This window comes from Ctenopharyngodon idella, chromosome 24, assembly GCF_019924925.1.
Source record: "Ctenopharyngodon idella isolate HZGC_01 chromosome 24, HZGC01, whole genome shotgun sequence".
NCBI lineage: Eukaryota > Metazoa > Chordata > Actinopteri > Cypriniformes > Xenocyprididae > Ctenopharyngodon > Ctenopharyngodon idella.
In genome coordinates this window covers 20,795,673-20,814,070 of record NC_067243.1, presented here as the reverse complement: position 1 = coordinate 20,814,070, position 18,398 = coordinate 20,795,673, and the positions used below count along the sequence as shown (strand labels likewise).

The window sequence follows — 18,398 nt, the reverse complement described above, 5'->3', positions numbered from 1 at the left end:
TCAAGACCTGAAATGGGTGTGTCAGAAATAGGGAGACATACAAAATGTGCAGGGCTGGGGGTCCTCCAGGACAGGTTTGGGAACCATGAATGGTAGGTGACTACATTACAAGGAAAACTAAACTTAATCTGTTGGAACAGGGCAGATACCAGAACATTGTGCACATTTATGACACACAATGACTAAAATGTAATAGCTAAGTAAACTAAAATAAAACCTAGCAATACTTTAGATACTAATACAAATGTCTATTTATTTCAACAAATACTTACTTTCTCAACTCCCAGACCCATTTCAAAATAGTTCCCAATTAGTGTGCTAATGAAAAAAGCAGTTTGTAAATATCCTACATGTCAAAAGCAAATCTAATGCTTGTGATTCTTAATGATAACATAGTAAACTGTACAATAACCGAAGTAATATGACACCCCACACTTTTACCCATGGACCGATAGATCAAAATACAAAACCAGTCTCTACAAGTTTTCGTGTGTCTGTTTTTTCTCAGTGTTTACAGTGAAAACAAAAGAGACATTGTAATGGCAAATAAAGCCACATGACTACTCAGTGCACACACCGTAATGAACAAAAAAATTACATGCAGTGAAAATACTCCAAAAATGTATAATATATGCTGAAATATTTAAGAACGTACATATCCATAGGTAATACATTCGTTTGCACATTGTACGCCACTGGTCTGGGATCTCGTTGAAGTCTTGGTAAAAACATGGTTTCAGAGGAATGAACCTTGGAAGAGGTGGGAAATTGTTTTCTGTGGGGGAAAAAAAAAAACAATTTAAAGCTTAACCTCTTAAGTCCTGGTTCAGTAACAAAACTAATAAAACATACCATGGTAGGACCATGCTATTCTTTGAACTGCCTTACAGTACCATGCAAATACTATGGTACTTGAATATGGTAATAATTCAGTTTTGTTTAAGAAAGTTAAAAGTTCTCACCTGCCATGGAGATTCCTTTTTTTAGATCACCAACGTCAAACTTTAATTTTTATAAACCTGTAAACACACATATTACAGACACAACAAATTCACACACTGCAATGAAACACTTTAAGTGTTTAAAATACAACAGGATGCAACCTAATTTTCAATATAATGTATTCCAGTGTGAAAGCGAAGCTTGTTTTTTTTATATTTATCTACATTTTCTGCAAAATACAACCAGAAAGCAATGGAATAACTTTAGTAAACACAAGCCAGATCCAGTTGTGTCTCTAATAACACAAATGATTTCATTCCTTATTCAGGATTTCAAACATAACGCCCTATCATACACCTGGCACAATGCGGCGCCAGGCGTGACGCAAATGTTTTTTGCTAGTTTTAGCCTGACACAGTTATCATTTTCACGTCCTGCGCCACATTGTTTAAATAACAAATGCATTTGTGCGCCCATGGGTGTGCTGGTCTGAAAACGAGGTGTGTTCAGGTGCATTGTTGGCGTGTTGCTATTTTGAGGCAACTAAAATAGACTGCGTCAATGGCGCAATATTTTTTTGTTCTTTAAAGAGCGCATTAGTAATATGTGCCTATATGCGGGTGTACAACGCGCGTACACTCTGCTTGTTATACACACAGGGACACGCAGCAGCACACAAACATGCCAAATATTAAAAAATAAATAAAAGGATTACAATGTAAAAGATTATTATTGTGCACATAGAGATAAAAATGCTTTGGTGGAAGCCGGCTTTTCCCGTAGATGGTCTGCTTGTGCACTTTAACCTCATGCACAAGCAGATCCGTTTCCTCGCTAGAGAAGTGTTCAGTTATTCCGCTTGCAAATTCCGCCATGTAAATAGCGAATCCACCATGGCGCGAGCGCAACTGGCTTTTAAAGGGAATGGGAGATGAGACTCTGATTGGTTTATTGCACGTTACGCCCAAAACACACCCATTACTCATTAGGAGAATAGGGATAACCCTTTTAGACCATGCGCCAGGCATGCCGACCACTTTTCCCGTCGTTAAACTAGCAAAAGTGGATTCAGACACGCCCTTGGATTCGGTGCACTTGCGCCGTGCGCTTTAAGACCATGCGCTTAGATCGTTAAAATAGGGCCCATAAACATTAAGCAGCCTGTAACACTTACTATTTTTACATGCACATTATTGTCAGATTAAAGTTCATATTCTGATGACATAGAATATATAAAGCAAGTATGCTTTTAAAAACACCACAGCTTAAAAAATTTTTTTGAGGTATGACTTTGTTTTTGTACAACAAATCATAAAAATCTCTTCAAGTAATGTTGACTACCAAAATTATTTTACAAATCCAAAACTAACAAATCCAAAAACTATTTTCTAAAAATAGAAAATTCATGAGGGATCCCTTGACAAAAAAAATCCAGGTTTACCTACAAACTGATGTTATTGCGACTGAATAGCTTGATTTTTTTAAAACTCAAGATTACTTTTGTTTAGAAATCCACAGAATATATTTATTTATAGTGAATATTACAAATACAATTGATATTCCCAATTCTGATTAATATTCAAATGTTTAGACAACTCTATAGATATTGGCTTAATCTGTTTATGGTAATCAAGTTAATGCATTCACATGACACTAAAATAAAATGATAATATTGTTAAATTCTGAGTAACATCGGAATATTTTCGAACATGTAAACATAGTGATTGTCACATTGTAGCTGTTGATTGTTATTTAAATCAGGAATACAGGTTTATGAGGCCTCCTAACTGAATCATCCCTTCTTGGACTCCATTCAGCTGTCAAGAGGACACGATTAGAGTTAGTGGAATGAAAAATGATTCGAGCGATTCGAATCTAAATGAATCGTTTCGTAGCGATTATTTTAAACCGTTTATTTTAGCGAATATTAACAAACGTTTATTCGTAGCGACTATATTTTTAACCTAATATTCTTAGAGATTATTATGTACCATTTATTCGCAGCGATTATTATCAACTGCTTATTTGTAGCGATTATTATCAACCGATTGCTGCTTTTTCTCGCTCGATTCTAGCCAAACCCAGTTGCAAGTGAAGGGCATGTCGCCGGGGTGGTGTACAGATATGAAATGATAATCTAGCTGTCCTATCGTTATATTTCATAAATCCAAATGGGAAGTGCTGTTATAAAACGCAAGATAAGAAGTGAAGGAGAAAACACGAGCAAAAGAATATTTTGCAAAAACATTTTCATTAATTTCAGAGCGGAAAAGAGGTCGAGCACAGCGCCCTTCAAGGGAAAAGATGGTGCTGAACGGGGAGGTGTTTTATTCAACAGTGCAAGCCAAGAATGCACCCATTTCTGCTTTTCCCTGGCACGTAAGACATATATAATCTGTTCAGAGTACATAGATGTGAAAAACGACGGTAAGAAAGTGAAAAGCATCGGTGGAACCCGTTTCCTTACCTTCTCGCGCGTTTACCCAAGAATATGTTGCCAGTGTACGCGCTCAGTTGCATCTATTAAACCGCTTTCCATTCGATGATCGACGCACTTGTGATGGTGATGTTTTCCAAATCCTTTATATTTTGAGATGATATTAGGAATATGGGAGTGAAAACAATCACGTCACAGTACTCCTACACACGCACGCGCGTCGATGAGCATCCGAGCGAGTGTGATGCTGATGAATACATCAGCTCGTGAGGTCTCTACACTCGCGATACTTCATTCCTTCACTCGCTTCTCTCAACAGCTGTGTGTGGCCGCTCTCCACGGTCCTGAAGCCTTATAAATGTACAGAAATAAAAACATATTTTACTGAAGTAATAACGTTCTTCATGTGTAAAAGGTGATAAATGTATTAAATGTATGATATATATACACACACACACATTTAATAGCCTACATTTATTACCTTTTACACATACAGAATGTTACTTAGGCTACTACAATTATATAGATGGCTATTTCTATACATTTTATACATTTAATATATGTATCACCGTACACATAATGTTATTGTCACAACCCCTGCTTGAGGCTCTTATTTTGTGTTTCTGTTTTGTTCCTGTTTCCTGTTTGTAGTCGGTTTGCAGTTTTCTTTGTTGATTAGTTGCATTGATTGTTCCCAGGTGTTTCTTGTTGTGCTTGTTCGCCCTTCCTTCCTGTCTGTACTAAAGTCCTTCTTGTGTTTCCCTTGTTCAGTATCTGCTGTTGTGTTTGTGTGTTTTTTCAACCAGCGATAAAGTTATTAGCCTAGCCTACTTACAGTGATTTGTGTGTGTATGTTTATATGTATATTTGTGTATATATATATATATATATATATATATATATATATATATATGTGTGTGTTTGTTTGTATGTAGCCTATATATGTGTATATATACAGTATATGTATATATGTATATATATGTATGTATGTGTGTGTGTGTATGTGTATATATATATATATATATATATATATATACTATGTATACAGTATATTTCTATATAAGGTGTGTGTGTGTATGTATATGTATGTTTATATATATATATATATATATATATTAGGGGTGTAAATCGGACGGTTCGCCACGATTCGATACAATATCGATTCTTATAGCCAGCAATACAATATTTTCTGATACCTCAAAAACTTCTGCGATACGATTCGATTCAGGGGTATATTGATCAATATTTCGATATTATGATATTATTATGTGCCTATTTTAGACAACCAGTTAAATTTGTATTAACTAACAACTGCAACCAAAATATATAACATAAATAATTATTTCAAAATTTCACATCCTGAACCCTGTTTGGAACATCCACAAATAAAAAATTCACACGGTAATCTAATGACAGCTTATGACATGACAACAGTCAAGGAAGTAATGTTAGGCTTCTGTGCTAAAATGTGTAATGTAATATTGTGGCCTACATATTGTATATAAAATTAAAAGACATTTCTTTTAAATGTATAGCGCAGCTTTTTAATTAAGCAACAGCATATTATAGGTAGAACAAAAAAAGATAGGCTATTAATATTCTTTCATTGTGCAAAAGTATTATAAAGGCTCCAATACAGAGCGGCACAAAGCACGTATGCGCATCCCGCGTGCAGAATGATGCGCTTGAAGCAACACAGTCACAGCGCGCAGCTCTCTTACGCAGCAGTTTATTGAGCATTTTCTTTTAACAGTTTTACATTTCAGTTACTGTGTGTGTGAAGAACGATTCATAGCGCTCTATTCTCCAGTGTTGTGATCTGACACTGTTTGAGATGTACGTTTTTGCAAGGCTTTAAACACGAGCAAATTATAAACTTTAGTGATCCAGCACTGGTCCGATTGGGACAGTGACAGATCCATCTACTGTCCCGAGTGTCTTTCACAAGTTCTGAAAGGTAGTTTAAACCAGAATGCACGCGTTGGCAATAATGCATAGACTGACACTGTGTGAAAATGTGGAGAGTTAAAACAAAGGTGCCTCAATAAATAGCCCACAGGTATCGATTTTTTACGCGTTGCATCGATGCATTTAGACATTAGATCGATGTATCGTTACACCCCTAATATATATATATATATATATATATATATATATATATATATACTGAATATAATGGTGGAAAATCAAAAGATTATCTTTGAAGAATAATAGAACAGTTAAAAAGTAATAAAGATTTCATTCAAATGAAACATAAGTAAAATTACAATTATCTAGAAATAAATACTGTTATTGATGACATCTGAGTATAATACCTACAAACTGAAGAGAGTAAATAGAACGAGAATGCAAGCTGATCGATCTGAACCTCAGTAAAATGTCCTTAAGAGAGATCAAGTAGAGCCACTTGAGGCCCTTTCTGCATAGATTAGCATTCATCAGGCCATGTCATCTCTAAAAGTCATGGTGATCTTGCCAGTTTTACAGTAGTTTGGAGCAGATAAGCTTTTGTGGTTTTCACATCTTTATTTCATGCATTATCGTACGTCTGCAGAAATTCTACATCAATATGCAGTCTATTTCCTGTGAATATGTACTGTACAATTTTTACCACATAATACCACATTAATTCAGTTCTTGAAAAATACATATTATATTAACAAACAATATTGATCAAAAGTAAGTTTAAAGAAATTTCTATCATCTTATGTTATTACCTACAGTAATTTGTACACTGGGGTCCACTACTGACAGTTTTTTTTTATTAATATCTTTTTAATTTATTTTATTATACATAATACAACATAGTTTCATCATTGTATAACTGTTGAGCAAATTGCATTGTTTATTATTTCCAGTGTAGATTCTAGGCCTTTTTCCAGAAGCCTATCCCTCAGCAAAACCCTGACCTGATTTTTTCATACATAATTGATCTCCAAGATTCCTCCGGCAATAATATTCAGCGCTCTGTAACGTTACAACGAAATGAGAACAACAGCTCTCAGCCACTTCTGGTAACACAATGCATGCCCTAAAATGCTTCTCACATCATCTAAAGTATCAGTATATCTAGTATCCACACAGTCGTCTACTTGAAAGCAGAAAGATTGTCAGGTAGATTTTAGATAAAGTAAGACAATAGATCCGTCTATCATTATCACATAGAGATTACATTAAATATTGTTTGAATATATTTATATTGAGGAGGCTAACACTTTACAATAAAGTTTCATTGGTTAACATTAGTACATTAGTTAACTAAGAATGAACAATACGTCTACAGCACTTATTAATCTCAATGTTCATTTCAACATTTACTAGTACATATTTAAAACAAAAGTTGTATTTGTAAATATTAGGCTAGTTAATGCCCTGTGAGCTAACATGAACAAACAATGAACAGCTGTATTGTTAACTAATGTTAACAAAGATTAATACTCTAACAAATGTATTGCTTATTGTTAGCTCATGTTGATTAAATTAATACATTAACTAATGTTAATAAATGAGACCTTGTAAAGTGTTACCAAAGAGCGAGAGAGAGAGAGAATATAATTTCATGACTTACAGTATTCATAGTTCATCCATAAATGTTTTCCATTCGAGATGCCTCTAGATCTTAGAAGGGAAAAACTGAAATTGTCTGTGTACACTGCGGAGTTAACAGCTATATATTAATAATAATAGGCCTGATTGGGAAGGAGTATGAAACATCCATACAGATTCCAATCCTTACCCATTTAAGAAGTAAATATACGGTTTGATATCCAGCACAGTAGGTGGCGACAATGCTCCTAAAGAGTGAATCGCCATTAAACAAGAAGAAGATGTTTTCCATTGGCTTTCAGTGTATGGCGCCCTCTGCTGGTCGAGTCAGTTGCTGTGAGCTGCAGCAGTTGGACACGTTTAGCTTCCGGTGGCTGTCAGATGCCTGAGTTTCAGGCACATAAGGTAACATATATGCATGTATGTTTTTAAATGTATTTACAAGTAGAGTGATGAGTACTCGACGAGTAATCGTTTGTGTGTTGAAGCTTGAGTGAATTTCTCCAGTAATGAGATGATAAGCTGAGCTAACGAGCTAACAGGCTTAACATGTAAACAAAGTCGGCAGAGAGTATAAACGAACTTTTGCATTGAAACAGTCACACTTTCGAGCATTAGAAGTCCAAGAGCAAATAATAGATTAGATTAGATTATGGTTTGATTTTCACTAGCTGATATTAACTAATAGCAGCTAATCTGCTGGTTGAGCTATCAGTCCCACTGAAAACAAGTTATTCATTTTTTTTTTTTTAAATTATGCATCCATTTAATTCTTCTTAATTAATTTAATTCTTCACTTTGTTAAAAATCATTTTTAGAATGAACACAACAAGATGGTAACTATACAAAAGGGAATGTATAATTATTATAGAATTATTACAGTGAATTTATAAAATTATTATAGAATTATTACAGTGAATTTATAAATATAATGTGAAATATCATGATTATATACATACTAATTTTATATATATATATATATATATATATATATATATATGGGCCATTCTACAGAATTGGTTCAAACTGCTGTCCCACAACCAAAAAACACATTTAAGTATTCAAATATTAGATGTTTACTAAGATCCTTCTATTTTCAATTGAATTCCACAATAATATTTAAAATATCAGTACGCTTAATATAATCATTTATTGGGTACTTTTAATTGGGAGGTGGCTGTTCCGAACCCTAAACCCTAAATTTCACCTTGTGAAAATATTGAAATAATGTTTTTAAAAATATATTTTTGTTAAAAAAATATTTTTTTATATATATTTCTATTTTTAAATCATGAAACTTTATGTAAATACAATGCGTCCCTCATTTTCATGTCACTACCGAAACAGTGAATGTTTTAGTCTATTGGCTGTGACTGATTTTGACCACACTTCTACATTTTTGATCAGGACATCATTGTTTTTTGAGTGTTATTCAGTAAAATGTTTTTTTTGTTTGTTTTTTTTTTTTTTTTTTCTGTGTACAACTGTTCAGAACTGTGCTGATTATCATCTTTGAGCTGAGCTCAAAAGTATCTAAAATTGTCACTACCGAAACTTCACCACGTTTTGGTAGTGACATCATTGTTTTGGTAGTGACAAAAGGGAACATATAATCATTTATTTGGGGGAAATAAACACAATTTTAGTATGTTTTATTATGCAAATCATTAGTGTTTTAGTATGTGAGTTAAAATTCTATAATGTGGTGTGGTCGCTACTATAACATTACTGTCACTACCGAAACCGCGCAGTCACGATCGAAACATGGGATGTTTTGTCAAAAATAAAGTATATTGAATTATCAACTATGATGTTATTATAGTGTTTGGTTCAATGTATATTCAAACTAATGAATCCTTCATCAGTATGATAAACTTTATGCCTTTTACAAAAAAAGATTGGATTCAAAATACAACAAATCTCATAAATTACACTTGAAATATTGTTAAAATTGTAACTGTTATTAATTTACCTGCGAAAACTTTTTTTTTTTTTTTTTTTAAATAGCAAAAAAAGGTAGATGTAAACAAAATCTTAATAGGTCAATGTAACCCTTCTTATTAAATTATTTATTATTGTGTTTCGGTAGTGACAAATTTGGGGAGAGGAAAAATATTCCAAAACTATCTGAAGATACAATATGAGAATTAACTGCGCAATTATTAGAAATGTGTACGTTGGATATTATACAATTTGCTAGGGATGCACCGATCCGGCTTTTTTTGCTTCCGATACCGATCCGATACCTGGAATTCAGTATCGGCCGATACCGATCCGATATTCAAGTAGTAATAAAAAAAGTGTTAAATTGCCTAATAAACTGTATGCCTCACTTAGGGCTGTGAGGTCGGCATGACAAAAGCACCACCACGGTATATATAATCTCAAAGGTCGCGTTAACCGAAAACTAAATATATTTATATATAAATATAGGCTATAGTATAAAATTAAAAGACATTTCCTTTAAATTTATAGCGGAGGTTTTTTTTTTTTAATGAGGCAGCAACATATGATAGATAGGACAGAACAAAAAAAATGCTATTAACAATCTTTCATTGCGCAAAAGTATTATTATATGAACGGCTCCCATACAAAGCGCTTATGCGCATCCCGTGTGCAGAATGATGCGCTTGAAGCATCATGGAGTCACAGCGCGCAGCGGCAGTGCTTCGCATTAAAAAGTTCAAAGCACAAAGTGAAGATATATTGATGCGTATTGCATTAACGGTATCGTTATCTACAGATGAAGTATAATAATAGAAACATGGATTCATCTTGGAGAGAGTTTCATGGTGTTGACTGTTGTAACCGAACGCAACACGCAGTTTGAATGCTGAATTGAGAATGACTGACAGCCGTAGTGGAGGGAGGCATTTACGTGAACTTTAATTTAACGACTTAAATATTTATCTGTACCTCAAATTAAACTATGGAATGGCTTCAGAACACTTGGAATATAGTGCACAGAAACTTGCTGGTGCTTTTTAATGTTTTTGTGCCTTTTGTGGAGCCTAACAATAACACAGACTATGTATTACAGCCATATACTGATACGCACAGTATCGGATTTGGATCGGTCCCGTCCGGCCGATACCCGATCCGGCAAAAATGTCAGTATCGAGGCCGATACCCGATCTGAATATCGGATCGGTGCATCCCTACAATTTGCATAAATACAAAATTTGTGGAAAAGACGTTTCCAACTCTGTAGAATGGCCCATATATAGTTTATGTACATCTGCTGTAGAGCTGCACGATTAATCGTAAAAAGATCGCGATCTCGATTCAAGCACCCACGCGATCCTACTTTATTAATGACAACGATTCTCCCGCGTCTATTAAACCTTTGACAAAATCATACCGGAACGTTGAAATCTGTGTTCGTGCTGCCAGAGCCAGAGAGAGCCGTTTTGAATCACACATTAGTTATTTCTGTGTTGCAAATATTCACATTATCACAGAAGTACTGAGATATAAGTTTTAAGTTAGTATTTAAACACTGATGTCTACGATAGCGATCAAAATAGAGCAAACTACCTTTTGAAACGAGCTTGGCACGTCAAATAACGGTTGTATCAATTACATCTAATTCCACTAGGTGGCGACACTGACTGTTAAAAAATGTATTTGTCATTGAATCGTTCATTCAAAAGATTCGTTCAAAAACACTGATTCATCCAGCAATGAAACAAGTATTTATTAATGAGTCATTGAATTCATTCAAAACCATTTTTTAAATAATTCATTCAAACATTTATATTAGTTATATTAGTTAATTCTCTTTGACACGACACTGATAGATTAACAATTTAAATGTTTTGCATGAATGTAAATCACTTCTTATATTTCATTGTTATGATAATTTCTGTGTGAATTCTGATGTTCTGTGTGTTTTAGTGTTGGGAATGCAGCCGCCTCTCCCGACAGCTGCGGTCAGAGAGCTGGTCTGCTCCTGTCTGCATCGAGACCCTGTAGCAGCGGACCTGCGCTGCAGTCTCTTCGTGGCCGCCGTCCAGAGCTACAAACGCGATTCGGTGCTCAGACCCTTCCCTCCTCGCTACCTTAGAGGAGAGATCAAGGACTTTGAAGAGCTGGTAAGACTCTTGAAGAAATTGAGCTCTCCATGTTGTTGGCTTTCCCAAACAAACATATTTTATTGTTTTGATTCTTCTGTGTTCCTCACAGCAAAAAGATGTGGATACTTTGCCAAACGTGAGGGATCTGGTGCGTCTGGGACAGGGTGATGGAGATCATCATCTGGCTCTTGTGCACTGGGTTCTGTCCTCCAAGAGTTTTGCTGTGAAGACCCTGCAGAAAGAGGAGGTATTGCTTATTTTCATTCAGATCTTTGCACTTGGCAAATGAATCTGATTCTGATTCATCCTAATGATTCTATAAAGAGTTCTTTAATACTTTTGAGAAAGAAATGTTAAAAAAGAAAAAGAAATGCAGTATTTCAACTGAACAGATGTAACAAAACACAAATAGAAAATATTTTACAGTAGCAACATATTTGCCAAATAATTAGTTATAATAAAATAAAACACTTATTACAACAATAAAAAGAAGTGGTTCGAAAGTCAAATGTTTGTTTAGTTCGGACTGCACTGGTCATGTTTTTGATTCACTAAAAAGAACCGACTCATTAAAATAATTTGTTCATGGAAGGAACAACAGAATCAGCATTCTGTTTCTGATTCACTAAAAAGAACTGGTTCGTAAGAATCATTTGTTCAAGATGGATCAACCCTAGAAGCACTCTATCTTTGTGATTCACTAAAAAGAACCGGCTGATAAGAATCATTAGTTCAGACTACACTGGTTACTCCGTTATGTTTGTGAATCACTAAAAAGAACCAGATCATAACAATTATTCATTGGAGGAAGGAAAAACGTTGGTAGCACTCCATGTTTTTGATTCACAAAAAAGAACTGGCTCGTAAGAGTCATTAATTCGGACTGCACTGGTCACGCTGTATGTTTATGATTCAGGAAAAAAAAAAAAAGCCTCATAGGAATCATTTGTTTGGGAATTGAGCAACATTGGTAGCACTCTATGTTTCTGATTCAGAAAAAGAACTGATTCATAAGAGTCATTTGTTCAGAATGGATCAACCCTAAAAGCACTCTATCTTTGTGATTCACTGAAAAGAACTGGCTGATAAGAATCATTTGTTTGAGGATGGAGCTCTTTTTCTGATTCACTAAAAAGAATCTGCTCATAAGAATCATTAGTTCAGACTACACTGGTCACTCTGTATGTTTGTGAATCACTAAAAATGACCAGCTTCTTCCACTGGAAGAAGGAAAAACATTAGTAGCACTCCATGTTTCTGATTTACAAAAAATAACTGGTTCATAAGAATCATTAGTTTGGACTGCACTGGTCACACTGTATGTTTATGATTCAGTAAAAAAAAAAAAAGAAAACGGCTCATAAGAGTAATTTGTTTGGGGATGGAGCTACACTAGAAGCACTCTGTGTTTCTGATTCACTAAAAAGAACCGGTTTGTAATTTGTTGTCATTTGTTCAGGATGGATCAACCCTAGAAGCAATCTATCAAAGAACCAGCTTATAAGAATCATTTGTTTGGGAATGGAGCAGCATTGGTAGCACTCTTTGTTTCTGATTCACTAAAAAGTACTGGTTCATAAGAGTCATTTGTTCATAATGGATCAACCCTAGAACCACTCTATCTTTGTGATTCACTAAAAAGAACCGGCTGATAAGAATCATTTTTTGGGGGATGGAGCAACATTAGTTGGACTCAATGTTTGTGATTCACTAAAAAGAACCAGCTCATAAGAATCATTCGTTCAGACTACACTGTTAGCACCATATGTTTGTGATTCACTAAAAAGAACCAGCTCATAATAATTATTCATTTGAGGAAGGAAAAACATGTTTCTGATCCACAAAAAGATCCAGTTCATAAGAGTCATTAGTTCGGGCTGCACTGATTGATTCCATACAAAGAACCGGCTCATAAGAATCATTAGTTTGGGGGATAGAGCAACACTGGTCATGTTTTATGTTTCTGATTCACTAAAAAGAACCAGCTCATAGGAGTCATTTGTTCAGGAATCAGACTACATTGGTTGCACTGTGCATACTTTATGCTACTTGGTTGTTTGATTCACTAATAAGATTCATAGGAGTCATTTTAGTACGGTTTTCAATTTGCATCATTGGAATAATGTACAAATCGTTAAGAAAACAGAACCAAATATCATGTAAATCATTTTTGGTTCTAGTATTTTGGACTAGTCATTCAGAGAACCCACACATCCCTTTTTCACAAGCTAATATAAATGTTCACTGGTGTTCATTCTCACTCTGTCAGTTTGCCAGACTTAGCCAGCTGACGCAAAGTGAGGGGATTTCAGCTCCAGCCCCAGACTTCCTCTTTGAGCTGCAGTACTGTGACTTGCTCAACTCCAAGTTTGAGAGGACGCGGGCTGGACGGGACCTCATCTATGCATTCCACGGCAGCAGACTGGAGAACTTTCACTCCATCATACACAACGGATTACACTGCCATCTGAACAAGGTCAGCATGTGGAGGATAATGCTCGTTTATACCCGTTTTGGATGCTCTCCAGACAACCATTCTTTGATTATAATAGAGGACTACAAATAATTTTGCCTGACAGATGTGTTTGACTGTCCCTTATCTGTTCATGTTTAGATAATATGTGTGAAGATCATAATTATAACTGCAGTGTTATCTGCTCATTGGTTCAACACAATAAAACAAAATGATGTACTGTAAGCCACTAAATCTTTGATTATGGTTTGATATTTCAGACCTCACTGTTTGGGGAGGGCACATACCTGACCAGTGACCTCAGCATGGCCATCCTTTACAGTCCTCACGGTAACGGATGGAGGGAAAGCGTCCTCGGGCCTTTGATCAGCTGCGTTGCCTTGTGTGAAATCATCGATCATCCTGATGTGAAGTGTCAGGTGAAGAGGAAAGGTAATGTATCAGATGAACAGCTGCATGTATTACTGTTCAAAAGTTTTGAAAGAAGTCTCTTCTGCTCACCAATGCTGCATTTATTTGATCAAAAATACAGTCTTCAGTGTCACATGATCTTTCAGAAATCTTTCTAATATGCTGATTTGCTGCTCAAGAAACATTTCTTATTATCAATGTTGAAAACAGTTGTGCTGCTTCATATTTTTGTGAAAATCATGATGAATTGTTTTTCAGGATTCTTTGATGAATAAAAAGTTCAAAATAACAGCATTTATTTGAAATGGATCTTTTTGTAATAAAACACTAGTGTATTTTGCAGCATATAGAGGTGTGTGGGGTAAGATGAGCCACTTATTTAAGTTGTCCTGTAGCCAATAAAACATAAATGAGAAAAAATATATATTCATATATTAATGACAGTCTTCTTTTATTTTTGTTTATATTTGCATAAACCAGTAAGAAGGTTTAATATTCATGATATTAAAATTCTGACCAACCGAAAAGCCATAATTATATTTTATGTCATTGCTGTTGCGCTGATCTTTTTCCTAAATAAATTAAAAATAAATCACTAAATACGAAGTCACCTCTGTCTGATTAGCCCTTTTTAAATATATAGTCATGACAAAAATTATGCGTAGTTTGCTTTAAGGGGGGGGGTGAAAAAATTACCATCCATTTGTGTAAAAATTACCATCCATTATGATACCATCCCAGCAGATACCTAAAATTCAGCCCTCACTTTGTGTGTTTCAGACTCCGAGAGCATTGACCGCCAGCGTCTGAGGGCCAGGAACAGTGAAGGTGGCGAGGTGCCTGAGAAGTACTTTGTGGTGACCAACAACGAGCTTTTGAGAGTGAAATACCTGCTGGTGTATTCTCAGAGGCGCTACAGATCACGGTGAGACTTCCTCATTCACATGGATCTGACTGGTGCATCACACTTTATATAAAGACTTTCTTTGTAGTACTTTCATAATTCAAAAAATCCACTTCAGAGAAATGGTTCACTCACATTTTTTCATATAATTACAATGAATAAGAGACTAGAACTTTAAAAGGATGCAAAGCTTTATGTGATGAACAGACCCAAATAAAGTTATTCACAGCCAGTCTTGAACAAATCATATAGATTGGTAATGTGAACTGTATCAACTGATTCATTCAAAAGATCCGACTCAAAAGAACAAATCATGGCCGGATGTCAAGATTTTTAGTAAATAACGACTTAAATTTTGATGTTTCTCACACAAAGCTATCGTATCTCTTAGAGCTGGGTATTCAATTCAGTTCCGATTTTGATTCGATTAAACTCAATATCAGTTAATTGGGGTATGTATCAGGTACAGTACATGGCAAATTTTCTAATGCTAATGCTGTAATCTGTAGAGGAACCCCATTTGGTACATTATTATAATATTTTTTAGGTTAAAATTAACTGATTTATAGGCTACTTACATTTTAAGTGCACAAAAGGAAGTTTTTATAATAATAACATTACAATAATAACTTTTTAATAACATAATTATGTTTCTACTAATTTTTTTAAATTTAAACATTTAAATGGTGGCCGTCATTAAAACATGACAGATTTATTCAAACATACATTAAATACTGAAGAACAGGTTAAATAATAATACAATGAATATGCAAAATGGTGCATATATTTAGCAAAATGCTCTTATCTAGCTGACTATTGAGTTTATGGTCAATAAATGGCTTTTCTGAAGTAAATGTAACATTATGTTTTATTGTTTACAAGCTGTGTTATTGATGTCTTTTCATGGTTGAAACACTGATTGAACGATTACATGATGTGACATGATACAGGTTTCGGTAAATTGTACTTTATCTTTCAACATACCTTCTGATGTTCATTCATGTAACTAGTAGTAAAGCAGAAGAGATGATCAGTTCACGAAGCGGTTGATCGCAGTAATCTGTCACGCAACGTTAAAGAGCGCCAAAGCAGTATTTATTGTTTGAATTTCATAATTAAATTGACAGAATTTGAAAGCTGAGACTTTGTTTCATGTCAGGAGTAACAAAGCACAAAGCTTATTGCGATTTATTGGATGGGAGGTGCGATACAAATTCTGTTCATTCATGAACTGAAAAAAGTATACACTGAAAGATCGATTCTTGGGATTTAAAAATCGATATCAGTTCTTCTAAGGCCCTTTTTTTTACACCTGGTATTAAAGGAACACTCCACTTTTTTTGAAAATAGGCTCATTTTCCAACTCCCCTAGAGTTAAACAGTTGAGTTTTACCGTTTTCGAATCCATTCAGCCGATCTCCGGTTCTGGCGGTACCACTTTTAGCATAGCTTAGCATAGTTCATTGAATCTGATTAGACCATTAGCATCTCGCTCAAAAAATGACCAAAGAGTTTCGATATTTTTCCTATTTAAAACTTGACTCTTCTGTAGTAACATCCTGTACTAAGACCGACGGAAAATGAAAAGTTGCGATTTTCTAGGCCGATCAGCTTTGTCAGCTGAAGACCCAAGTTTGGTTTCAAGATGAAAAATGTACCAAGCACAATGTTCTCTCACCATTCCTGATTCCTAACACACTCTCACTGCGTTCGGCCGATCTTGCAGCTGTCAGAGCAGAAACGAAAGCTGATGCTCCCCATGTTTTTCCAATATCTTTCGTGTTCATATGTAAATTGCACAAGCTTATTTCATCCCTTAGATCGAAAGATCTGAAAAAACACATACATTTACCCACCCATAGAAATCAGGACAAAAGTGGTTGAAAGTAGACAAAAGAGACGGATTAAAATACCAGAATGTCTCTTCCCTCATCTACTTGTGATCCAATCAACCAAACACATCTTAATACCTGGTGTAAACAGGGCCAAAATAAGAATTGATTAAAATCGAGAAATCAATATTTTTAACCCAGCCCTAGTATGACTTCCAAAGAGCATTAGTCATGTGGACCACTTTTAGCATACTTTTATGATGCTTTTGTATCATTTTGAAGCTTGATAGACTCAAGAATGTTCATTGTTTTCTATTCATTAAATTAACTTATAAAAACTGTTAATTATAAACTGATGTTCTGTTCTGATTCCAGACATGCTCAAGGGAGGTCGTGGCTCGTCAGACATCATTTTGCCATCATGATGGGCCTCTATATCCTGCTCCTCATGTTCATCGGTGCCTTCAACTCATCTGCTTTTCAGTCCTTCTGGCACAGAATGTTCCGGTAACCCAGACTGCTCGCTTCACATAAACGCTCTCGTCCAAAGTGCCTTTTACTCACAAAGACTATCATGAAAGAGGAAAAAAGACTCAGGAACTATTTTTTTCGCTCAACACGACATTCCTCCCTGTATCTTTTGATTTTTACACGCTATCCTTCATTTTCTTTACGTAACATTGATTTACATAAACACTGTGCATCTGTCAGAAGTAAAACTGTAGAATGAGCGCTAATGTTAGCAACCAAGAATGTTACATGTTAGCATGTAGCCTGTTTTTACTTTTTGAATGATGGGCTCACTACATTAGTTACAACCAAATGATCGAGACAAAAGCGCTGTCTTTACCTGCCTTTTCAACCTAGACTTTAGCAAAATTGCTGCTTATATTAATAAAAAATAATCACGTAGGGAAATCTGTGTGCTTTTATATTAGATATTTTTCTGTTTTGAGGCAAATATATAAGTTCTCCTGTTCCTAGATCAAGTCAACTATGCAGAAAACCCATGTTATGTTGGTCAGTATCAATAAAACTGTAATGAAAATTAGACTTGATATTGCATAAATGTTTCCAACTTGAATAATTCAGAGAATCTGAATTGTGAAATTATTTAAATTAAATAAATGCAACACGATTACAGTGTGTTTCTTAAGGGACACGGTGAAATGCAGTAGTAAACTGGCTGTTGTTCTAGTTTAGGGCTCTTGGCACGCTGAACGTTTTGTCTGGCTAATGTTTTTATCAGTCAAAAACAAAAGCAGTAAAATATGACTGATTACAAAAGCGGCATGTTTTTCATCTTGAGAAGCGGAGACTCATTTGTGTGTGCCGTAGATTACAACGTTTTTTTTAATTTTAAATTTAATTTTATTTAAAGTGGTACTTACTTTCATGCATAAAATTAGTTAAATGCATATATTTAAATTACTGTTGACATAATTATAAAAAAGATCAATTATTCCATATTAAAAATGTAATGATATACTTATTTGTCACGTGTTGTTTTTTAGGTCGAGAAGCATATTATAAACTTGCACAGTATTTAATGCCAATGCGTTTATCACAATTAACATTTCTTTTCTTGATGCAGCTTTATATAAGACAGACATTAAAAGAATTGTGAACTTGTTGATCTGTTATGGATCTGTTCTGGCTCATGGATGGATGTCTAATTGCAGGCTCATAAATATATTGTTATTGAGTAACAAGCCAGACAGTGGGAACGTGTTTACAGTGGGCACTTTTATCAAATAGGTCAGCCTGACCTTATTAG

General features: G+C 34.9%; 2 protein-coding genes across 3 annotated transcripts in view; one reads left to right on the top strand and one right to left on the bottom strand.

The window, feature by feature from the left end:
• Positions 1 to 7,109, bottom strand: part of scamp5a (secretory carrier membrane protein 5a) — a 17,423-nt gene extending 10,314 nt beyond the window's left edge. Inside the window, exons 1-3 of one of the 2 annotated variants that reach the window (XM_051884156.1) lie at positions 6,948 to 7,109; positions 963 to 1,019; positions 656 to 775 (exon numbers count right to left, since the gene is read on the bottom strand). In XM_051884156.1, coding sequence (XP_051740116.1) covers positions 656 to 775; positions 963 to 969 — 127 coding nt within the window. In that variant the 5' untranslated portion in view covers positions 970 to 1,019; positions 6,948 to 7,109. Of the gene's footprint in view, positions 1 to 655; positions 776 to 962; positions 1,020 to 3,409; positions 3,645 to 6,947 lie in introns of those variants that run through there. The other variant, XM_051884155.1, reaches the window with a different exon arrangement.
• Positions 7,110 to 7,188: 79 nt separating this feature from the next.
• Positions 7,189 to 18,109, top strand: parp16 (poly (ADP-ribose) polymerase family, member 16). The gene is made up of 7 exons (XM_051884154.1): positions 7,189 to 7,330; positions 10,823 to 11,019; positions 11,111 to 11,248; positions 13,271 to 13,477; positions 13,735 to 13,906; positions 14,666 to 14,810; positions 16,997 to 18,109. The coding sequence occupies exons 2-7, from the start codon at positions 10,831 to 10,833 to the stop codon at positions 17,130 to 17,132; spliced, it is 987 nt and encodes a 328-aa protein (XP_051740114.1). The 5' UTR covers positions 7,189 to 7,330; positions 10,823 to 10,830; the 3' UTR covers positions 17,133 to 18,109.
• The last annotated feature ends 289 nt before the right edge of the window (positions 18,110 to 18,398 follow it).